Source organism: Ornithodoros turicata, chromosome 9 (assembly GCF_037126465.1).
Source record: "Ornithodoros turicata isolate Travis chromosome 9, ASM3712646v1, whole genome shotgun sequence".
Lineage (NCBI taxonomy): Eukaryota > Metazoa > Arthropoda > Arachnida > Ixodida > Argasidae > Ornithodoros > Ornithodoros turicata.
The window spans coordinates 11,094,664-11,119,739 of NC_088209.1; the positions used below are offsets into that span (position 1 = coordinate 11,094,664).

At 44.4% G+C, this 25,076-nt stretch overlaps 1 protein-coding gene across 1 annotated transcript in view; it reads left to right on the plus strand.

Moving 5' to 3' along the window:
* The first annotated feature begins 3,766 nt into the window (after window positions 1-3,766).
* The window catches only part of LOC135368102 (pituitary homeobox x-like), a 100,067-nt gene continuing 78,757 nt past the window's right edge, over window positions 3,767-25,076 (plus strand). The window contains exons 1-2 of the mRNA XM_064601178.1: window positions 3,767-4,153; window positions 17,972-17,998. Coding sequence (XP_064457248.1) covers window positions 3,931-4,153; window positions 17,972-17,998 — 250 coding nt within the window. The 5' untranslated portion in view covers window positions 3,767-3,930. The remainder of the gene's footprint in view (window positions 4,154-17,971; window positions 17,999-25,076) is intronic.

The window sequence follows — 25,076 nt, forward strand, 5'->3', positions numbered from 1 at the left end:
GCAACGGCGGGCCGATTTCGACGTCCCCGCCACGTGCGTCTTCTGTGCCCGCGTTCCTTAGCACTAAGAGCACTCCCGTTCCTTTAGTGTTACTGTCAAGGTAACAGCTATTACATCATGCACGAATTTGATCACACGGAACGCTAAAGAAAACAAGAATTATTTTTCCACGTGTCATACTTCGCGATATATCAACCACCGGACAAACCCATGCCCGTAAACCTCTGACGTCAGAGGAGCGGGGGCTGTTCCAATTGGTAGTCGTAAACACCTGACCTCTGTATAGCGCTGGCTCACTCAAGTGTCTGGATGACAGAGCCGGATGAGTTTCGGTACTCGCGGCAAAGATATACACAATAAGGGAATAATAAGGTAGAATCCACAAGTACGTTTGCGAGTAGAACTGTTGGTGTAAAGATGTAAGTATAGAAACTATACCCTGCAGTTCTACCCGAAAAGGCATAATTGCGGTTGCAACGTATAGCTCTACGAGCAAGGCGGGTACAAAATTCTATTTTTGTTTCTTACACGGTATAGGCGTCTGCAAGTATGCGCTAGAGCGGTTCTGTAAAACAGGATTGTATAGGTCTGTATATCGATGCAAATAACAATGTAGGCATGTGCGACTAATTATTTTAAAACGGAATCGAATATACAAGTACTGCATACAGGGACTGGATACAGGACTGGATATAACCGGACTCGATACACACGCAGTATACGTGTACGAATATAAACATGTATACAGCATGTACACGCGACATATTTATACGCATCAGAGTATGAAGAAGCGCTCATTTTATTTTATGCCCCCTCTTGTGCCCCATTTCGTCCTTATTTGTTCAGCTTATCGGAACTCTCCTTATATATCCGGTTTGGTAGAAACGAAAGCGATTCGATTCAGAAATCGAGTCGAATATAGAATATTTGCTCCGGTATTTAAAAAAAAAAGAATATTCGCACAGCCTATACCAATAACCGTACGTCTTTCACGCCCAGCATGTGTATTGCTTCAGTGTCGTAACCCATTTAATTTTCCGTGTATATAATACAAATCCAGGCGTTTAACTTTCCTGAAAGCGTTCTTGAATGACGTGTTCGGAAAGCAGCACTGTCGCGAAGTGAATCGCTGTCGGCGCAAGCAGAGCACTGTGTCGAGCAATTAAGCGTAATCACTCATTAGACGTTTTGCGAGCGCTGTCTAATCTCATAATCTGACGATTATGCGTAACTTACCGGCTGCCGTAAAGCGCGGGGTAATCCTCCCAAGGCCTCGATTCTTAACTCAGAGCTCATAAAAGAGAGTCTTAATTGCGATTGCACCTGCGCCTCGCGGGAGAGAGAGAAAGAGAGAGAGAGGCTTTTGGCCTTCTCCAGATGGATTCGTTTACGGATGAAACTCAGCACGACTGGGTTAATCGGAAGCGAACGTTTACGGATAGCGAATGGCTAATTGACCACAATAAGGAGAGGACGATTGATATAGAAGCACCGAGGAAATGGAAAGGGTCAGCATTATATATCACTCTTAAAAGGGACGAAACGATAACTTTATTTAATGATGACGATTGGAGATTTTCATCGCCAGGGGGCGATACTGTGCCCCCATTGTGCCCATTGATGGCGCTCTTGTGGTGAAATGGAATAATGGGTCGCCTCACAGTGTGGACCGAAGTGGTATACATGCCCTTTTCACTGCTTCCGGTTCGGTGCCAAAACGACATCCGGTTTTACAGCAAACACGCTCTGCGCCAACTGCTATGCCGATTGATACAATCATCGCTCCTGATTTGAGGAAAGAGAGAGGGTCGTATACGCCTTTTTGTGGCAATTCAAACTGCCACAAAAAATCGTGCGCCTCCCGTTTTCAACAAATCAGGAAAGCGAAAGATATAATTCTGCATGGCGGCTGGTTCGGAGCGTACTTATAGTCTCGGAAGAACCGGAAGTCTTTGTGGCACCGGAAGTTGCGGCAGAGGCTTGTTTATGTTTACCCGAGTGTGACGTGTACACACTGTTAAAAAACAACTTCACTGCATAGCACGATCCTGCACTGTGAACATGAAGCTTCACCGCATAGCACGCGGCCAACCATCATCTCTAAATGACAGCGTTCTCTCCCCTGATTTAATGAAAACGGGAGGAGGGGGCGTACGTTACTTGTGTGGCAGTTATGAACTATATAATGTCACAAAAATGGCTTACGCCCCCCCCACCCACCCGTTTTCAACAGATTAGGGAAAAGAACAGTGTCATTCGGGACAACGGCTGGCTGGGAGCGTGCTATGTGGTGAAGTTAATTTTTACGTGTGTGGCAACCGTCATCCCGAATGCCACCATTCTCTTCCCTGATTTGTTGAAAACGAGTAGCCTGCACCTTTTATGACAATTATCGTAACTACACACGTGTCGCTAAAAGGCGTAGCTATGCCCCGTGATGCCCCACAAATCGGGGATGATATAAGAGTATCATACTGTGTAATGGTTGGCCCGCAGCGTGTATGAAGTTCTCTTTTAAGGAGTGTCCAGAAAGTACCTCACCACAAGACACGCTGAATAAGATATTGCAAAGAATGGCAGAGATGGCACTCTTGATTTGTGAACAGCACGGAGCGTGCGCCTCTTTGTGACAAATAACGTAACTGCGTAGGTGTCAAAAAAAGGCATACCTCTCCCTTTTTCAACAAATCAGGTGACATGACGATGCCATTCGGGATGATGAGGGGTGAATGCTATGCCGTGAAGTTCTTTTCGAGGGTAGCTTAGCCTGTAGCATTCCTGATTTCTGGAAGGCGCGGAGTGCACACCTTTTTGTGACAATTAACGCAGCCGCATATGCGTCCCAAACGGGCGTACCCGTTACGGTTCCAACAAATGCAAGCGAAGCAGTATATCTTCAGGTTGATGTAAGTGGCTCCTAGAAGCGTGGTATCCGTTAAAGTTCTGTTTTCAGAATGTATATGATACGTGTTGCACATCCTCCATTTTACTTCCAAAATATGGACGGACCATACTGTATCACGTGCTCCGTCAAGAAGATGCGCTCGAATCGAGATTAAACTGCGATGCTTTAATGGACCACTCAGAATGTCGGTAACATCAATAATGTGATGTATAGTAGACAGTCTTCTTGGCCTTTTTCTGGTGAGCAGTGACGACGGAGATTTCATCGTTTGCTCCTTGTTATGGTCTGTCCACTTCCCACCTGTCCATCAAATGAGCGAGAAAATTTGCTTTGTTTTTTGTCTGCATTGACTTCGTTTTTTAAAAAAACAATAGCAGCCACGACGACATTCACACGTATCACTCGACGCACTTCAAACCGTCCGCAATCACCACCGACGGCAAACAACGAAGATCGGCTCCAATCTCATCTTCCACGCAGCTATATACCCGATCCACCACCACTACGCCATGCGACCAAAATAATAGTAATCTCTCCGCACAACGCAATCTCCTCACAACAACCAGCACACACACACACCTGCACACACACACACACTCTCTTCCCCATCTCCTCACAGAGCAGCAAACGGGAACTGAAACAAGGTACGTAATACACAACAAAAAGTCCCTGTCTCTCTTTCTCGGCCGCACAGTGTTGCCAAAACGAATGACTCGCGAGATAAAAGGAGAGAGGGAGAGAGAGAAAAAAAAATAACGGTTTGTTTCTCCCCTCCGCAGCCTTTCCCTCCCCGTTTCCCAGCGCTCGCGCGCGCCCCTCCCTCGCGCCGCACGCGCGCGCGCACTGTGGGCGGAGACACGCGCGCACACAGGAGGTGCTTTCGTCAACGAATCGCGAGGGACGGAGCCCCGAGGAGGCGGGGACAGTCCGCATGCGAAGCTAATGCCGCCAGCAGAGCGCGATCGAGTGATCCGGGCGAGATGCGGTGCGTGTAAATCCCCCTTTTTGGAAGCGGGCGACCAAGAATGGACTCCCTCAGCGACCCTCTGTGCTTGCAAGACTTGGTGGCGGGTGTGGGGCCCGCGGACACGACGTCTATGACGCTGGCGACGTTAGCACCTCCGGTCGCGATGCACCATCCGATGGGACACCACCTGAGCGGAGCCCTCAACTCGCGGGTCTCTCTCGAGTCGTCGTGTTCGGCGGCCGGCGCCCTGCATCACGACGTAGTGGATCCCAAGAAGCGAGGTGAGTTAGGGTTAAGCCCCCCGACTTAATCCCGGCCCGCCTTTGTGGAAATCCGGCTTAAGTATAAGCTTCGCGCTGGGAGAGAGAAGGTTTTTTTTTTCCTCTCTTTTCTCCAGTATGTACTGCGCCTATTGAAAGTAAAGAGTTTGTCGGTACGTGTATATGATATGCGCTTGCAGTCATGGGGTTACTGGACGTTCCACGCTTTTTGTATATACAATGAATGGGCAATGATTATATTTCAAGAAACTCGTTTCTTAGAGTAAATGTCTTCCGTTTAAATGCCGAATAACGCGAGCCATGAATTCAGCCTATATCGATTTCTAGATTCTATAACATTATGCTGGAAAGCGCAACTGAATACTATCGGCACAGAATGGTTTGTCTGGGTAATCAAGTGCATCTCTATATATACGTGTTTCGTGCGCCGAATGCAAGGTTGGGCTATGCTCTTATAAAAGGAGCCTGCTGTTTTAGTGTCTTTGCAACTTCGCAACAAGTTTACTTCTGTTGCATGGTTACTAGCATACTACATGGTTGCGGTTTATAACAATGTCAAAAACTCCGCGGCCCCAATTTTTTGCGAAACCGGTATAGAACTTGTCCAATTAGGATGAGAACACTGCTGCATGGAGTGGCTTAGTTACTTCGTGACAAACCCACAGGCTGTCAGTGCACAGTTCAAATGCCTATTGTTAACCTGTGTAACGAACTGTGAAAATATACGCGTTTGCGATTACAGAATAGTTTTTGAACTGTCGGTCTTTGCTCGAAATTTTCGCGCGTCCTTAAAATTCACGAAAATTAAAGACTCGCAAATATAAATCACGTGACACGATATAGCGGCCGTAATATTGTTGGCTGACAAGACCAAGGTGTTTCGAGATTGGCCCGTTTCTTTCTTTTTTTTTTTTTTTTTTTGCGCGAAGGCGTTATGCCAGTGATGATCGACGGCACACCAAATGCTCTCTTGAGGGAACTGATGACACATGTAACATTATGAAGCGGGTGCGATTTGATACATTAAAGGTGCGGTTAGTTGGCTATACTGGTTTGATATGTACGTGCAAAACTTATCGTTTAAATATACAGTATATTCCCTACTTTCGTTTTCGTTACGCGTATACGGTCAACGCGCTTCCCTCTCTCATTTTCTTAATTTAGATATCTGTTTACAGTCGTCGTAACCAGGAGATTAAGCTTGCGGAAGGATATCTAGGCTTTTGGAATGCGCTTCAATTTGTTCAACGGCTATATTCCGAGCCGTCCGCGGTGATGTCGGAGTAGCGAAACATCTTGGATGACGTCTCACCCTGTCCGTTTGTTGACAACAACACATATGGGCAGTTTTCTGGACTCCTATATGACAACTCCATTGTATGACACGCTCCTAGCCATTATCTTCACTGATTTGTTGAAAACGGGAGGTATACGCCTTTTTGTGACACTTACGCAGTTTCGTTAATCGTCCTTCAACGTGAGACGGAGTAAAGTTTCGTTTTAATAACTGGGCGCTCTCAATCGTGTTAATTGCGTCATAAGTTGTAAATCCGTAAAATTTATGAACGATACAGCGAAGTTGATGCGTCCGGTAAGAAGGAATGCATCGTTATCTCCCCTGATTTGTTGAAAACGGGAGACGTACTCCTTTTTGTGCCACTTATGCGGAAATATTATTTGTCACAAAAAGGTGTCCGCCCCCGAGCTTTCCACAAATCAAGAATGATAGCGATATCATCCTGCACAGCGGTTGGACTTCAGCGTGCTACGTGGTGAAGCTTTCTTTTAAGGAGTAAGTAAGAAATGGGTGTCCCCCCTCCCCCACAGCTTAATCGACACCATTAAAACAGGTGGTGCAGGTGGTGGTGACGAAGAACGGCTTGCCGTTGCTGGCCTCACTATGGCCTGTTGGCCTATTAAAGCAGAACCTCACCACATAGCACGGTGAAGTCAAATCATTCCACAGAATGATACCGTTATCGCTCCTGATTTGTGGAAAGTACGGAGCGTACGCCTTTTTATGACAATTATTGTAGCTATATAATTATCACAACGTATATAAGTGTCCCAAAAAGGTTTTCAACGAACCAGGAAAAGAAAAACGGCGTCATTATGGACGACGGTCGTATAGGAGCGTGCTATGAGGTGAAGTTCTTTTTTAAGAGCGCAGAACATGGTCAACTCTAAATATAGAACTTCCCACGGCATGGTACGCTGTGCGCCATCCATCACTCTTAAAAATGAACTTTACCGCCTAGCACGCTCCTAGCCAACCATAATCTCGAATGATATCGTTATCTGCCCTGATTTGCTGAAAACGGGAGGCGTACGCCTTTCTCTGACACTTATGCTGTTCATAATTGTCACAAAAAAGGCGTACGCCTCCCGTTTTTAACAAATCACGGCAGATAACGATATCATTCGAGATGATGGTTGGCCAGGAGCGTGCTATGCGGTGAAGTTCATTTTTAAGAGTGATTACCAGGAATGATTCGAAGGGGGGCGTACGCCTATTTGTGTTGATTTTGATATACGATAATTGAGACAAGAAGGCGTACGCCCCCTATCTCTTTGAATCAGAAGCGATAACGCTGTTATTCGTGGCAATAGTTGGCGTACACTCTAAAAACTGAACTTCACCGCATAGCACGCTCTGCGCCAACAATTACTGCTACGAATGATAGGGTTATCGCTTTTGATTTGAGGAGAGAGGGAGGCGTACGCCTTTTTGTGGCAATTACCATATACCCAAATTGCCACAAAAAGGCGTACGCCTCCTTCACTCTTCGAATGGGAAGCGATAACCCTTCGTGGCAACGGTTGGCGCACAGCGTGCTATGCGGTGAAGTTCAATTTATAGAGTGTAAAATACGCGCTAAGATTTACAGGTAGTGCATACTTCACTCAGCTAGATTGAGAGTTTAAAAAACCTGGTGCGTAAAGTGTTTGTATATGCGTATAATCAGTAGCACCTCACCAGTTGCGCTGCAACCTTACCAAACAGAAGTTTCGGCGATTAGTCAGACATCGTCCCAAATCACATCTGTCACCTAATTTGTTGAAAATTTTGCATTGCTTTGCATCTGTTTTATTTGCGGTGGTGCATGGTCACAGAAAAGCGTACGCCATATGCTTTCTCCATGAATGTCTTTGGGAAAAGCTCGAGCTAACTATACCTCCTATTTCCCCTCAATCCAGGATACAGGATTAAAGCGGTGGGATATGTCTCAAGTAAATTTTGCAGTGTGCCAAGGAACCGCCCCCCTTTCGTCACGTGAGAAATATCAGTAGGTGAAACTGGACTTGCCTGGGACTTCGTGCCGTTCGAGTTGAGTGAACACGCTAAGGGATGGGTGGATAATCCGCTAAAGAGGATTAGTCAAGTATAGGGTCAGGCCAAATGGGAAGACAAGGTTATATATAGCGGAAAGTGTGTTGCCACACTGAATTTTTCGGGTCCAAGTTTTTGATGGCTCCAAGAAATCATTGTGTATACGTGATAGCTGAAATAAAAAGTGACCGGCTGCCATAATCAGCTCATGGGCTTCGATTACTATGGCCATTAATTCCGACGTATAGAGTGCCTGTCATGCGGTAAGACCATACCTATAAGGGGGTAGCGATGTATACTGTAGAGTTTCTGCTCAGTATACTTCCGGTGCTTTTACGACCGTGGTGCGTGTTATGCATTGCTAATCTTTCCAAACCAATAATAAAATAGACCAACAATTTTCGGTGTGCGCGCATAATCCATCAGAAAATATATAGGTCGAGTGTCATGCATTTCTCCAAACACAAAAGAAAAACTTCGAAATCTTGTAATCTGTCTTTTCTTTTGCTTTTTTTTTCCGTAAAGTGAATTTTTAAATTTTTTTAATTTGAATAAAGTTTCCGTGATGTAAAGTGAACGACCTGTAAAGGGAGTGTAAGTGGAAAGAAGGGAAAGGTAAAACGAAACAGAAAAGAAGCAAAAAAAAAAAAAGAGTAAAAGAGAGTAATGTTCTGTCTCTCTCTCTTGCAGGGTGCACTTTCAGAACTTAGGCAGCACACCATGATCCTTTTTCTTATTCCGGTTTAATCACTATGAAGCCCATGCAGGTGTGAATTAATTACAAAGAGAGAGAGAAAGAGAGAGAGAAAGAGAGAAAAGAATCGTTGTGTACATTTGAACAGCAGCATTGCTGGTACTTGTTGAGACTTGGTGAGAAAAAAAAGGGGGAGGGTGATAAAAAGATAGAAACACTGAGGCTACCGTGTACTAGCGTACCATCGTGTATATCGAGCAGCGTCCAAAAACAATAACTGCAAAATGTATGAATAAAGTGAATGGAAACCGCTTCACGTATCGAGCTGTTATGGGAAAGTTTATTATGTACGTACGTATAATAGAGAAGCTGTATACTCAACACAAACTAAATCGATGGCAACTGGAAAATTTAGAGAGTAGAATTTGCTCTCTATGCTCATTGATGCTTGTTTCATGCGTGTTTATTTCTTCCTCTTCATCTTCCTTTTTGAGCAGTGGATGACCGCTCAATTGTTGTGTTCGTACATAACTTTAACTTCATTCTCGTATCACATCTATAATGTTCCGCGTGTAGTGGTGGTGGTGGTGGTGGTGGTGGTGATAGGGCTTGCCGTTGTCGGCCTCACGTATATGTGGGCAACGTCACGACTCACGCCCTGGGGAATGTGCGTCCTGGGCCGACTTCTAAGGGAACTGTGCCGACATATGTCTGAAAGCGTCTGAGGAAAACCCAGGAAAAACCCCAGACAGCACAGCCGGCACCAGGATTCGAACCCGGGTACCTCCCAGTCTCGACGTGACATGGCCAACATCCGCGTGTAGTTGAGGTAGTGTACTGCTCTCCCTTATCCTCCAATGAATCATGTCCTTACACCAATGAATTACGTCGTTTTGAGCTTCGCCGCGACTAGGCGAGACAAAAATAGGTAGAGCGATACCAATTAATTACTGCAAGAAATGACCCGCTTCGGTTTGCAGATTTTTCTTTAAAAGGTGTCCACTGAATTCCCAAAACGGGTAGTATCTATTTTAATGTGTATTGTCATCAAGCAGGAGAGCTACCTATGGAGGTAGTCCCCTTTGGATTTTTATGACGACAGCGCCTTGCTTTAGAAGTTGGGCTTTTCACGAAACTCATTCGAATTTTTACTTAAATAATGAGCCCCTCCCGCTCATTCACACGGTGCGCAGCTTGAAGGCGGTATTGACAAGATACTGGTAAAAGATAAAGTTCTTCGATTAGTGCACCGGTTCGCGTAATTATTTAGCCCGGGGATTTAACGGAGACACCCGCGGTATAGTGGTGATGTATACTGTATTCACTGTAACCCTAACTGTAGTTTGTAATATAGCGTAATAGCAAGCGTATTTAAGTCACGTACCAAACCTATTTAAGCAATGTGTAACCCCCTGTCCATTTTTTGTCCTGATGAAGACAGTGTATGTCGCTCTCGAAACGCCGACCCTTTTTCATTTAACTTTTAATTTCTGCCTAGCGTTCCTACCTTTCCTAAAATCTGTTGTCCACATCCTTCCACTACAAAAAAGAAAAAAGAAGAAGAAAAAAACGAGACGAGAGACAGACAACCAAGGTATAGGAAGTAAGAAAAAGGGGTGAAGTTATTTATTTATATGCGAAAACTTAAAGGACATGGCGACGTTGCGGCGGAAGCTCCGCCTTCGTCAGGACTAAGGGGTGACAATGAATGCTTGGAGCTTTTGCATGTGTCTAGAATGATGTCAGAATCTGGGGGGCCCCGCCACCTGGTGGCTGCCAGTATAGGTCCAGTCCAGGAATGCTGTGTCAAGTCTGGGTGATGTCATCATCCTTGGTGGAGTTGGGGAGGGGGGCGTCGTCAGGACCCCAGCTGAAACGAAAAAAAAGAAGAAGAAGAAGCAGTACCTTATCTAAGTGGTTAAACTTATTTACTTATTCGGGTCTTCGTTTACTTAGGTGATGTACTGCTTCTTTTCAGCATCCATTTTACGCGAGTAATTAATTCATAAATGATGACAATAGCGAACCGAAACCGAAATGCGAAGAGCAGAAAACAGAGCTCCATGCTATACCGTGACGTCACCCAGCATTGTCGTCCGCTCCGAAACATGCATTCTCCCTTGCGCCGTATGCCGGATGACGTCAGCAGTGTGTATTGCGTTCAGTGCCCTGCCGCTTCACAGAGGCGAACTGACCGCTTCGTAATAAATTCGTTTGAACAAACCCTGCGCAGTTTTACGAGATATATTTCGTACGCATGTTCCTAACATCCCTAAGGTTCCGGATATACCACAACCTTCGTGGTGATTTTGTTGCGAAGTCCACCTTTTAAGAAAAGTCGTATAAGGAAGTTCGGAATGTTCGGTCGCATTCGGTCTATAAGCGTGAAGAAAATTCATCATGTCGAAGAGCTACTGACCATTACATTGAGAAGTTACCCGTCAAAAAGAACTCGCTACAAGTTAAGTTACCGTGTGAAAAATGTAACTAAGTTAATAACGAAGTCCTTCAGACTGAAATGTAACTCGCAGTTACTGAGTTACTTCCAAGTTACTTCGGACACAAAATAGCATTACGCAGGTGCAGCGCGCGTGAGCAGTTGAGTTAGACCTTGAGTTGGCTACGGAGGAGTGCAACACGCTTAGATCGTTTTCGTTTATGTGCAACAATAGACCTCTCCCTGTTCGTAAACAAATGGCGTCATAGTGTTCGACAGCGCCACAAATTTGTTAGAATTGAGGTACGCTCGAAGCTATAGAGGTGAACGAGGTCGCGCCCGAAAGTCACGGTCTTGAGGGGATTACGATACGGTCCCTTAAAGGGACGCGACCCTCAGTCCTGCTTCTCTTTCAATGGGAGGCAGCGCACAAGTGCCCGTTCATGGAACCCAGCCGTCCTTCCGCTTTGTTTCGGTTTCAGTCTGTCTACTAATGTCATGATGACGTTTCTCTGGTAGAGGTCTTCATTTCAATGGCAGCGGTTCCTACTTCCTGAATAAAACATTGTCATTTATTGAATATCACGTTTTATAGAAAAAAATGCCATGAAGGAATGAAGGAATCGGAGAGAAAGCAAGAAAATGTGTGGACGTGAGTGAAAAGCGAGTTAAAAAAACTTGGAACTTAACTTGAGGTACTTTGGCAAGGTTACCAGAAAAAGGAACGAGTTCCTCTGAAAGTTACCACGGCGCAAAAGTACCAAGTTAAGTTACAAGTTACCAAAAAAAAAAAAAAGGAACCTCGAACTCTGCTACACCGACGACGTTGTTTCGATTAAAAGTTTATGTAAAACATCTCGAAACTCTTCTTAAACACCCTTTTGTTTATTTTGTAAAAACCTACAACGTATATGATTGTCTCATTATTATGACGATTGCCTGACCCGCTGTCGCAGCTGGTGAAGATGTAGAGTGGTAACAAAAATAAGCGATGGTTTTGTGAGAGCAGCGTTCATTGCATTCGCTCTCTCCCATCTTTCGTTGATATTCCCCGAAATATGCGGCTGTCTTCTACGTTTTCATAAGTGTCGATTTCAGTTTGCTTTTATTAATATCGGATACCTAATAACCACGGATGAATCGTCACCTAGTGTTGCTGTCGTATTTTTCTTTTTGAACGCCGTCTTCTCTCTCCTCAACGCACGTGTATTCTGAACTTTAATAAACCCCTGCGTGCGATGGAACGGGTCGTCACATGCCGCGCCTCAAATTGATTTTTCGACTGATTGATCGGCGGACCGCATGTAACAAAAATGTCGGCAGACTTCGACAAGTTCGGGATTGTTGGGAAGTGACGTCAAGCCCGCGGGTCAGCCTTTGAAAATTAGATGGCGTCTGCATCATAACATGAAGTAACATATACCGTCGTACACTCTTACAGCAGAGCTTCACCACATAGCACGTAAAAGCCAACCATTGCACAGAATGATTCCGTTATCACTACTGATTTGTGGATTTGTGGGCGTACGCCTTTTTTGCGACAATTCACATGATGCATATGTGTCGCAAAGATGTGTATACCTCCCGTTTGTAACCAACCAGAGGGCAGGACGGGACCGTGGTTGGCTAAGGTCGTGTTATGTGGTGAAGTTCTGCTTTTGGAGTGCTCAATTGCGCGTACTTCAGTCCGTCTCTTGGGGCGCGTTAGAGAGCCATACATATTCTGTGCCCGTCCACTGACGACCTGTACAACAGCTTTACAACAGGACCGCTATAAGTCTCCGTAAGCAACGGGGCGTATACCAGAACCATATAACACGTTGAAAGCCACTCACTGCACAAAATGATACCGTTATCCCTCCTGACTTGTGGAGTGATAACGCCTTTTTGTGGCAGTATACACGTAACACCATAAGCGCAACAAAAAGGCGTACACCCCCCGTTTTACAGCAAATCAGCGGAAAGAATGAACGGTTGATATATAATAATAATAATGGTACCGTAATGTTGCACGTGAGGTTACACGTAATGATGTTACACGTATATAAGGTAGGTAAGAAGCTGTGTTTTAGGGCTCTACACTCTTAAAAATGAACCTCACCTCATAGCACGCTCCTAGCCAACCATAATGTGGAATGATATCTGATATATGAATGATATATGATATCGAATGATTGTTATCTGCCCTGATTTGTTGAAAACGGGGGGCGTACGCCTTTTCTGTGACAATTATGAACAGCATAAGTGTCACAAAAATGGCGTACGCCTCCCGTTTTCAACAAATCATGGCAGATAACGATATCATTCAAGATGATGGCTGGCTAGGAGCGTGCTATGCCGTGAAGTTCATTTTTAAGAGTGTATAACTAGGGTTTCTGTGTTTTCGGTTTTTATTTTTGGGCGATTCGGCGTATGTTGTTCGATGTTTATTGATTTTCACGAAAACGGCGTTTTTCGATGTTTTTCCTGGCGTGTACATAGTTTACCCGACAGTTATCGTCAACTAGAAATCACTACGTAATTTCCGCACGTCGCTCATTCAACTTGCGGCGTTGTTCGCTGCGGTGGCGTTTTACGGTTAGCGAAAAAGGTAAACGGATATTTGTAACAACCATCGTATTTCTGTACGGTTTTCTGATCTCCATGAAAAATTTGCTGCACTCTTAAAAATGAACTTCACCTCATAGCACGTTCCTAGCCAACCTGCGTCTCGAATGATATCGTTATCTGACTTGATTTGTTGAAAACGGGAGGCGTACGCCTTTTTTCTGACAATTATGAACAGCATAAGTGTCACAAAAAAGGCGTACGCCTCCCGTTTTCAACAAATCAGGGCAGATAACGATATCAATCGACGTGACGGTTGGCTAAGAGCGTGCTATGCGGTGAAGTTCATTTTGAAGAGTGTGGGCTTGTGCAACAGTTTCTCTCTCTCATGTCCTGGAGTGTCCCTTTGTATTCGGTGCTTTTCGATTAAAACCCAGAACGCGAAACCCTATATCTATAACCCTCCCCGCGAACTGCTGTCGGCCCTCACAACAGCTAGCCATTGGAACTGAAACCTCATTTTCAAAGATATAGGAATATGTAATATACTCCAGAGTATCAGTTACCCTAAACGTCTCGAGTAAGTGGTCACAATCTATGGATGCGTATAAGTATACAGAGATATACACACAACTGCCTCTATGTTTCGCCGCCCCTTCTATCTGACGCCATCGATCGACGCGTTGTTTCTCCTCAGCCTGGATTCCTTGCCGAGCAACAGAGGGCCGCCATTCGATGCAAGTTTAATCGCACGGAAACGGACGTCTTCTATATACCCTCCCCTTCACACACGAAAGCGTCTCTGTGTCTGAGTTGCTTTCTTTTTATTTACGTTCACTGGAAATATGCAACCACTGTAGAAGTACCGTAAATAACGTCCGCGTTAGAATGCGGAATTCGACCTCAGGGCTATATTCCTGCGCGTATATATATCTCCTGCCGCGGCAGCAAGCTTCGATTCACGGGTTAATTGCGGGTTCGAACCCGGTCGAGGACGCCGGTAACCTGGTGCTGGGTATACAAGTTGCTTAAATATGCGCAATCTTCCGCGATGGACGTTATCAATACCGCTGATGTCATATATGTGCTGAGATCTTGGCGCAGGATAAGCTGCGATGTCGCCCAGATGATCATACTTGGCTTGTGACGTAATGTCACGGATTATCACGAATTATGATCACGTGGTCATTCATCTCAATTAAAATCACATGACATTCATCCCAACGTGATGCTTCCCTATTTTCGGAGCCTATAAGCTCAGATCGACTGGCCGAGTTTTTACCTGTTATGTTTTGCCTGCCTGTTAGTTTTTGCCGCTAAGTCTCGAGATGCGCGTTATCTGCGGTGAGCGTTGTGAGTTACGCGAATTTTGCGATCATCATTTCTCCGCGAAATATGTTGACAACGATGGCAAAAAATGCACGGACACAAGAATTGGTAACGAACAACAAAGAAGTATTGCAGAAATTGAGGAAGCAATAACCGGGCCGATGAGTAGCGCCAGCGCTAGCTTCCAAATGCGGCGCTGGAAAGGGGTCCGTATGGCGTGGTCGTTATAATCCGGTAGGCCGTGATTTGTACAACCTGCCTCGGCTAAATTCTCATTGTTGACGCCGTAAAATAAGTCCGACCATCTCCATATGCGCACTGTAAAAACACTACCGCACCGCAAGGCCCGTTCGAGATCAACCATCGTAAAGAATTATACTGTCCTCTCTGTTGATCTGTCCAAAGGGTTTTGTTTTGGGACACTTTTCGTTTTTGTTAAGAGTCGCAGAAAGGCGTACGCCACCTCAGAAGCCGAAATCAGTGTCAGTCCGTGCAGGAAGGTCCGCCTTGAGCTTTGTTAAATGGTGAAGCTTTTCCTGTTTAGGTATATGCTCCGTAGCCGATGAGGTGCGGTCTTTGTATCTACTTCTTTCTTCTGGTACCGTGGTGTAAGTTGAATGCACCAGGCAGCGTAAATACAATAGGAAAACTACAATGTGCAGTAGTAATGCCAAATGATGTAACACTGCGTGGGTATATGCGTGCAGGGTTGAAGAAAAATCCCGATATGTTTAAAAAGATCCTCTCCAGTGGACTTTTTTGAATAAAACCAGGATATTTTTGGAGAATATATACGAGGCTAGATGTGTGACACAGAGTAAAAACAAATGTGCTTCGCTGTTCTTGATTTCGGGTGACCTCTCATAGTTTCTGTTTACGCAACTGCCTGTCTCAGCAACATTATATCAGTTTCTACTGTTTTCCATGCACGCGTGATTGAACGGTGTGGATGCCACACGCCTGGATTAGCTGTCGTGTTTCGGCGCACTTCAGTTACACTGCCTCCAGAAAGCGGAAGAAAGTCTCTCCTTGAATGGGCAGAAGTATAAGAAAGCGGGGAAAAGTTAAATCTGAAAGTTATAAGTTAAAAAGTTATATACAAAGTTAACAATGTTAAACGCTAATGTTGCGCCTACCTGAGCTTTTGCAAACAGCTAACACTACAAGAAAATAAACCGGGAGTGTTCCGTGTGACGTTGAATTCAGATTTTCTTTCACATTACATCTGGAGAAAATCTCTAAAAGATCCGGATAAAATTATATGGATAAAATTAAAAAATAATCCACCGGATAAAATTCATGTGGATTAAATCCAAACAACCCTGGTTGCGGGTAACGTTTCCCTGAGCCTTGGCGAGATATACGCAGAAAGGGAGACAGGAACGCGCGGAAACAAAACATGTCTGTCCTTTTTGCATATGTCTCCAGACTAACGGAAATGTTACCAACAACTATACCGCAACCGTTTTGCTTGCATTTTGTTTCTTCGTCCTACATTGTAAACATGTCTTTATGATTGCAAAGGGCCATGGAATGGAACATACTTGGTAAACCAGACAATAGCACCGGTTCTTTGTTCTGGAAAGCATTGAAGCCCCCAATCCTGTCACTGTTTTGACATGGCGCACACTTGTGTGCAATGGATGTTAGCGTGAAAGCGAAACAGGATGCTGATTTTCTTTGGTTACTATAGTCCGCTTATTTTGACTTCTCTATCCTATAGCGTGTGACAATTTGCAGTCTGCTCTCACGCGTGAAATTTTGTGTCCAGTGTTTTGAACTTCGCAAAATGACCATGCACAACATTGACCTTTATTCATGAATGCGTGAAATTTGGTTGCGGGCAATCTGCAACTATACTTGTATACGAGTGGAGTCATCGATAGGTGACCTATACGAGCAAGCCATCCAGCTCATATCGCCACTGACGAAATGTGCCGCTTCACAATGTACCCCTTCACAATAGCAGACAAACCGAGAGAGGGCATGCGTCCAAGCGACCTCAGATAATAGGCATTTTGTACGATGTTCCGAGAATATGTCGGAAGGTGCAAACTTATAATATCGTCATCGTTATGAGTGTGATGGATATTACGAGATGAATTCAGAATTGACGGAAATTGAGGGGGTTGTCAGGACATCCGGAACCCCCTCGATTCGCCCCTGCATGGAGAAGATACAAAAAACCATATGAGGGCATTGCACCTGAAACGTGGAAAGGTGTTTTGGCCTCATTCGGTCGCCATCAGCAGTGGCAACGTTTGGGTGATGGGAGAAGTCAAAAGGTCACGTAGAACGCGCTCCGTCAAACTGAGAGCCTCACCAAAACCCAGTTCAAAGCCATGCAGTGAAGTATATTGGGTACAAAGACGCCGAAGCTCTTCTCTTTCGCACGTAATGAACTGCTGATCATATAGCCCTGAACAGCTGTCCAGTGCTGGTACGGCGACGTTTGACTTGCAAACTCGTACATTACGTGCAGCCAAAGAGCTTCGGCTTCTTTTTACCTCATAAATTTCATGTTCATGTTTGGCATTTGTAACCTATAAAGATACAATTGACGGGAAGAGCATTTTGCAGCGGAGCCGGAGTCCGTTTCAGGGAGTAAAAGGGATGTAAAACCCGACTAAGGGGCATTTTTAAGGCTCAAGAGCCAGAGCGAGGTGAAATGCGAAATATTGGTGCTGGTAAATACTGCCGTTTTTCGTATGCGCTTAACAGCTGTGCGTATCGGTGTCGTACAATTGTTTTGAACACAGGCTAAAAGGACTTTATAGATACTATACACTCTAACAACAGAGCTTCCCCGCATAACACGCTGTGCGCCAACCATTGCCCCGAATGCCAGGGTTATCGCTTCTGATCAAAGGAGAGGGGGAGGGGGCTTACGCTTTTTTGTGGCAATTTGGATATATGGTAATTGCCACAAAAAGGCGTACGCCTCCGTCTCTCCTCGAATCAAAAGCGATAACCCTATCATTCGCGGCAATGATTGGCGCACTACGTGCTATGCGGTGAAGTTATGTTTTTAGAGTGGGAGGTACCCGGGTTCGAATCCCGGAGCCGGCTGTGCTGTCTGGGGTTTTCCCTGGGTTTTCCTCAGACGCTTTCAGACATATGTCGGCACAGTTCCCCTAGAAGTCGGCCCAGGACGCGTATTTCCCCAGGGCGTCAGTGGTGACGTTGCCCACATACGTGAGGCCGACAACGGCAAGCCCTTTCGCCATCACCACCACCTCTGTTTTTAGAGTGTACCATTTATAGCGTACTTGATGGTACAGTTTTCTTTTTTTTTTTTTTGCGTCAAGAGAGGTCGAAACTTTGTTTTGTTTTCTTGACTATTTTGCTAAGAGTGTGCGTTATGTTTCCGTTTTTCATTTCCAATGTACTCTCCCTGAAGAATTTACTCGCTAACTTTGCGCTTAGTACATGACTGACAGTGTAGCCTATACTGATTATGTGCGTTTTCCTATATTTCAGATGCATTATCCTTCTATACTTCGAAACGTAAGTGTGCTCCCAATTTTTCAAACTTGTATGCGACATGAGTGTATGAAAGTGAACTTCTGTGGCTATACGCTGTTGGTCGCATTCGTTGTCTTACATGCGGCCATTATGCTCTGGTGTCGGTCGACACGAACCGGCGATGCTTTTAAAGAAGGATTACGAAGTACATTTTCAATCGGCTATACCTGTGTTTTAGCTCCCTCCGTCAGATGGCGAAACGGTCGAACGCGGCATTGCAGACGATATCGAAACCAATCGAAACCAAGTGAACAAGTGAAACTGAATGCAGAGGACAACTGTGCGAAGCCGTCTGCAATGCCGCGTTCGACCGTGTCGCCTTCTAACGGAAGGAGCTGAAACACAGGTATATAGTCAATTGCAAATGTTAGGCAACGGCGTTTTCTTTTGTAATTTTCACGATTTATCCGCAGAGAAACGGACGAAGTTTGCAGTATCGACATAAAATTTTGGTAATACATCCTCTAACATCTCATTTGGCTTCCCGAATCTGTTTCTCTTGGTTTTATCTCTGTTACAAACCCCGAAGTTTATCTTGGCGAACCCTGTATTCTGGCAACTGTGGCTTCGACCTTCGGCTGAAAACTGCGTGACCTGTCGGTTTTCGCCGCACACAAATTTTCGAAGTTCACCATGCAAGCCTCCGTGTAAAAACAATGTGACGCTACGCTGAATAACGCTGACCCGGATTCAAAAGCGCTGTTATGGTTATTTTCATCCACGCCTATACGTATACGTAAGCGTCCGATGTCCGCGGACCCTGACCACGTTCGAATGTAGACGCTTTATAGGCACATGCCTTGGTTTCTCTCTGTACGTGTATGTGTGCTCCTGTGTGCAATGACCTCTTTCCGAAGGCTCATATATGAACAAGATGTGTAACATTCACCTTGTAATGTTGTAATGCTGTTTGTCATTCTACGGTTGCTTCGCCTAAACATCGATCTAATTTCTGCGTTTTGCTTCGTCGCATGTTGAACTGCTAACATATATAGTTCACTTATCCGACGAAAATCGGAGTGTGTCCGTATGGAGCCCGCGGCAAACATTAGAGAAAAGTTTGGATCCATCCAAGCAAAAACTGTTCCCCAAACGAATGTAATATGGCGCAGTTTAAAACACAAGTATTCCCGTCTTAGAAAATAAAATGATCTCTCTGTTATTGAGAGTAGAGATAGGGTGCAGGCAAGCTGGTACTTGATGTAGGAAAACCGAGAGGCACTGACAAAAAAAAAAAAAAAAAGGAGGGACCAAAAAGGCGGCAAAACCAGGTTGTGTTATCTGTCCTTGTGTCCAGTGTCGTTCCCCTTTAGTTTCCAAAGTATAGATGTTTGGCCCCATGTTTAGCTCGAGACAGAGGAACTCAGAAAAGAAACTGACAATAACGCAGCATCTCCGCCAGGGAATGGTAACGGTAATTGTGACGGAAACAGAAACAGTATATTACCGAAATTGGAGATGGTAACGATAACGGAAACGGAAACGCATACCACGGCCCTCCATTACCGGAAAGAGAAACGGAAACGAATTTATCGTCCGGTATTGAATTCGGGTAATGGCTATTCCTGTTGCGCGATGACATTTGAGTGACTTTTCATTTTGATGACTTCATTCCCTGTAATGCTCTAAATACTACACGAAAGCGCGCAATACTGGATCTCGAGGGTGCCTCCGTCGCTTACCTCGTCCCAGCCCTCATAACTCATGGCATCAACACCATACTCCACCATAGCACGAGGAGCAGGCACTACGATTTTTAGTTACTTATTTTGTAGTTTTCTTTTTTTTTTTTTTTCATTTCACCGTGGCCATGGCAGTGTTATTTACTACTGAGAGCGTTCACTTATGAATGCGACGTTGGATGAAGGTTACGCCCGTCTTGTGTTGCTGGACTCCGAGTGACTGAAGACATGTTCCTACTTTTATTATTATTTTTTTATCTTGCAAGATGCGCGCAACCCAACGACGTAAAATTACTTGTAGAGTGTGTACGCATGACACCGAAGCAGCACTTTTGCAAAACCGGACAGGCTGTCATGCCGCAGCCCCGTAACGTTCCATTACCGAAAACAGTAAAGGAAACGTAACAGAAACGAAATTGAAAGGCCGGTTATCAGAAACGGATAACGGAAACGAAAATACAGCAGTATCGAAAATGGAAATGGTAACCAAAGTACGTCCGTTATCCTTCCCTGATTCTCCGCTTCGATATCTTGCACACGTGACCTGTATGAATTTGCCCTTGAATAATGACACGTCCGACTTTCTTTGTGAAATTGTGTGAAGAAGCGTTTAGAGGGGTGAGGATGAGGAGAATACGCGGACGGGTTTGTGAAAGTGTACAGGTGCCATCTCAATGTTTTATTTCTAGGCGCTATTTTCTTTATCGGTCGTTCATGTGATTAGTACGTGTGTCCCTTTTTATGGTAGAGGCGCTTCTTTATATATACGGGAATAGATAATATGAAAGAAAAAGAAATCTTAAAACGTAAGGGGCAAGAAAATGAAACGAATCAAAATGGTAGAAATCTCATTCACGCGCTGGAAGTCAGTATACAATGTCACTGATGTCAGAATGAGAGGAAGGCGGGTACCTGCACCCATAGTACCAATTGAGTTTAAAAAATAATAAAAGTAAATAAATATTAATATATATTCCTTCGACATGGATGTCACGACGCTCGTAACTGATGAGCAAATTAGAAGAAAGAAGCAAAGAGAAAATTAGAAGCAAAGCAAGAATTAGTGCATGCGAGCTGGTGTACTGTATAGAATGAAGTATATAACATTGTCTTGAGTTTGAGAGACACACATGACGAAGAAGACAACGCAAGACTTGAGCCTTGTATTATCTTTCTCGTCTTGTGTGTTCCTCAAATTCAAGATGATGATGATGATGATGATTGGGATTTTTTTGGCGTTGTCGTTGCGCCAAAACATCCCAATCATCATCATCATCATCATCATCATCTTGAATTTGAGGAACACACAAGACGAGAAAGATAATGCAAGGCTCAAGTCTTGCGTTGTCTCCTTCGTCATGTGTGTCTCTCAAACTCAAGACAATGCTACCTTTTTCTACCCGTAGCTGCGTGATGTATACACTCTAAAAACAGAACTTCACCGCATAGCACGCTGTGCGCCAACCATTGCCACGAATGATAGGGTTATCGCTTCTGATTCGAAGATCGAGGGGGGCGCACGCCTTCTGGATACGCAATTTGGATATATGAAAATTGCCACAAAAAAGCGTACGCCCCCTCTGTCTTCCAATCACCAGCGATAACGCTATCATTCGTGACAATGGTTGGCGCGCAGCGTGCTATGCGGTGAAGTTCTGTTTTTAGAGTGTACGCCAATGAAGTGAAATGAAGCAGAAATAAGAGAAAAGAACACAAAATGCTAGTAGGTTGTCCGCCCCGGTATTCCTTGGACGAACGAAGGCGAAGAAATTTGATAACTGTCGGCCTCAATACGACACAATAAGAAAACAACACTTTTGTTTTAATTATGGCGATCGTTTTCCTTCTTTTAGTATTGTTATAGATGTGTGTTTCCTATCTAGCGGGGACCACACTCTAAGAAAAAAGGGTGTGAAAAGGTTGTAACTTCTATAGTTGCCACCTATAGGTCAATACAGCGTCTGATAAAGGGTGTAAAAGGCTGATAAAAGCAATTATCATATATTCAAATTGCTACAAGAAGGCGTACTGCCCCCTCGTTCACCAAAGCAGAAGCGGTAACTCTATCATTCATACACTCCTAAAAATGAACTTCACCACATAGCACGCTCCTAGCCAGCCATCGTCCCGAATGACAACGTTCTCGCCCCTGATTTGTTGAAAATGAGAGGCGGAGCCTATTTTGTGGCCATTATGCACGGCACAGAATAGGCTCCGCCTCCCGTTTTCAACAAATCAGGGGCGAGAACGTTGTCATTCGGGATGATGGTTGGCTAGGAGCGTGCTATGTGGTGAAGATCATTTTTAAGAGTTTAGGTAGCAGGTAAAACTTTGCAACCTTTTAGGCACAACATATGCGACAACTACAGGTTTTCCCGTCCATTTTAGTCCAAGTGCCATCTGAATTAGTCCAGGGGCCATCTGAAATAATACAAGCTCCATTCAATTTAATCCGGCCGCCATCTAAAAAAAATCCAGGTGCTATTCAGTTTAATCCGGGTGCCATCTGAATTAATCCATGGTGTTTTTAAGCACTATGACCGTGTGTTCACACGAGGGACATTCCTGTAGAGTATTCTAGTGGAAGGTAAAGTTGAAAAAAAAGAAAAACCAACTGCCGATGGAACTGAAGTTCTGCGGTGTCTTATGTGGAACATTCGCACGACGCTGAGATATTGGGAGTTGGAGCAAACGACACCACTGGTGCTGTCGTCTGCTACAGAATACCTTCTGACTGAACTGCTGGATATTCTGCGCATCACGAAAAGGTATGACTCACATCGCCAAATCGGCGAAGATCTCAGAACGAGTTTACGAAAAACGAAAGGTGTCACATATTTCGTTATATTTATTTATTTATCAGTAGATTCGCCCCTAACGTGTGTCGGTCCATATGTGTATACGGCGACATGCTGCACGTGCCGCGGGGTACAGGACTCCCACTTCGTATACGTGACCCTATAGTTGCTGGACTTCGCTGTGCAAATGTTGTCCCACATGCGGAACCGCTTTAAGCAGCAAACGCTTTTCGGGTTGGGCACAAAAGATTTGATAAGTGCAATATATCCAATTCAGGTAGACATTTTCTTCTTCGGGATTTCCGGCGCACTTCAACAAACCCCCAAGTGGCCAAAATTATCAGCATTCCTATACCCCGTCGCACGTACAGCATCTAGTGACACGAGTGTAGGTGCAATTCAGGGAGTCGAACCGACACGTTTTTTTTTTTTCGTTCCCGTTTTCGCTTCGGTTCAAAGGAAACGTTTCTGTTCTTGGTTCAGCTCCGGAGTTTAAAAATGACGACTCAAATCCGGTTCAGTCTCACATGATGTAAGGAGAATTGACTGTAGTGAAAATAAACCCGCTTATTCTCTCCAAGACGTCGAACAGAGGGAGAAATAAAAAGTGGGATTACAAGTGGCTTTAGTAATATTACTGACTCTACTCTAGTCCCACCAGGTGGCTTGGAGAAAAACACCGAGCCCGTCTTGCGCTGTGACACGTTGTTGTGATGATGCATTGTTCACGCACAAACAACTACAATGTAACTGAATTAAGTATAACATCAAAGTGGTCGGGTATTTCCGGAGAAAGTCGATACCTTTGATCGGAGAGAATGAATTTCAGAGATTTCTACCTAAACACCGATGGAATGCCATTTACTGTGCACGTAAGATCTTGTGGTGTGCATAAGGGGAAATCTTGAGCCTGAGGACGGAGAGGACAAACACACACGAAGGGCTCTCCGTGCTCAGGCTCAAGGTTTCTCCTGATGCATCTACACCAGCTGGCCGCCGTCCTTTCGGTTTTATCTTGTGGTATATCTGCTCTTGATTTCCATTTCCAACTTCAACCGAAAACGTTTTGGTTCGGTTTTTCTTGCGGAGCAGCTTTCTTTCTCTCTCTTTCTTTTCTTTCTTTCTTACGGTTTTCATTCCGTCCCGGTTCGCCCAAAGTAGCGCGTTTCTATCGCTTTTCTGTTCCGGCTTTCGTTTATAACTCAGGAACGGTGTACCTTGTAAATCTGCTTGTAATTATCAGTATATATTCTGAGGACGACGTGGCCTCATCCGCGCCGTCATCGTATTCCATTCTTTCGCATCCGCTATCCCTCGCCGATTCACTTCTTTCACTACAGCCTTAGTTGCTCATGCGCCATAAAAACTGCAATCATCATCATCACTTCCTTGACGAACCATCAACTCAATAAAGCGCAGTCTCGACCAAATAATTCCTTTTCCTTTATTTCCTTTTCCCGGGAGGCTATGTATATCTCTCGTGCGACTGCACGTTCCGCCTTCGACACATCGTGCCATGCACGGAGCGTTAAATCTGCCTTATGCGGTTACTTCGGAAGGACGGATCGACCTTCCGGATGTTTCTAACGCTATCCGGCGCGGCTTAGTTTCTGAGCTCCGCCGTAAATCATAGCGTAATTTGCCAGCGCACGTCTTACGGGTTCAGGAGCGTATATCAGCAGGGACAAACACGCACCGACGCAACGAATGTTATATTGTCCACATTGCTAGATGTGCTATATGCGTATATACGTATGCAGTTCATACCTGCGTAAATTACTTCTAAAATGTAATTAACTTACATTACTCATTACACCAGTTAGAATTTAATTAAATTACATTACTCATTCCTGCAATTGAAACGTAACGAAATTACTACGAAAAAGTAATGACATTACAAATTGTCATTACTGCTAGCTTAATCGTAACGATGTTGAGGTTGTGGAACTTCATTGTGGGCGTTGGAATTCTTTTAACTCGCCAGTCGCCAGCTCTTTTTTCTGCCAAGTGCCAACACGGAACACAGACTGGATTCTTTTGTAAAAAGTAATGAGTAATATGTCATTAAAATTACTGCCCAAATGTAATGAAATTACATTACAAATTATAAAATGTCAAAACTAATACATTACAGTACAAATTACCAGAAAAAGTAATTCATTACTATAATTTCATTATACGTAGTAATGACATTACTACCCGGGTATGGTATGGATCAACTGGAGTAGATTGGAATGTTGCATATCAAATATGGTGTTGATATAATATCACTGATGTTGACATCATGATTCACTGAGCGTTGTTTATTCCGCCTGTACATATTGTCATATACTTTTGTTCACAAAATGCGTAACAGGTAAAGTAATTTTCTGCGCTCTCAAAAGTAATACTTTACCATATGATAGACTCCTATGGTGATATGCTGCTCGACAGGAGTGGTACACCTGGGCCGACTTCGTAGGAAACTGTTGCGACGCTATATAGTCTCTGAAGTTTGGAGGAAAACTGAGAGAGAACACTCAGACAGAATACAACATCTGTCCGCGCATAATTCATCGCCATGGATAAAAAAAACAACAA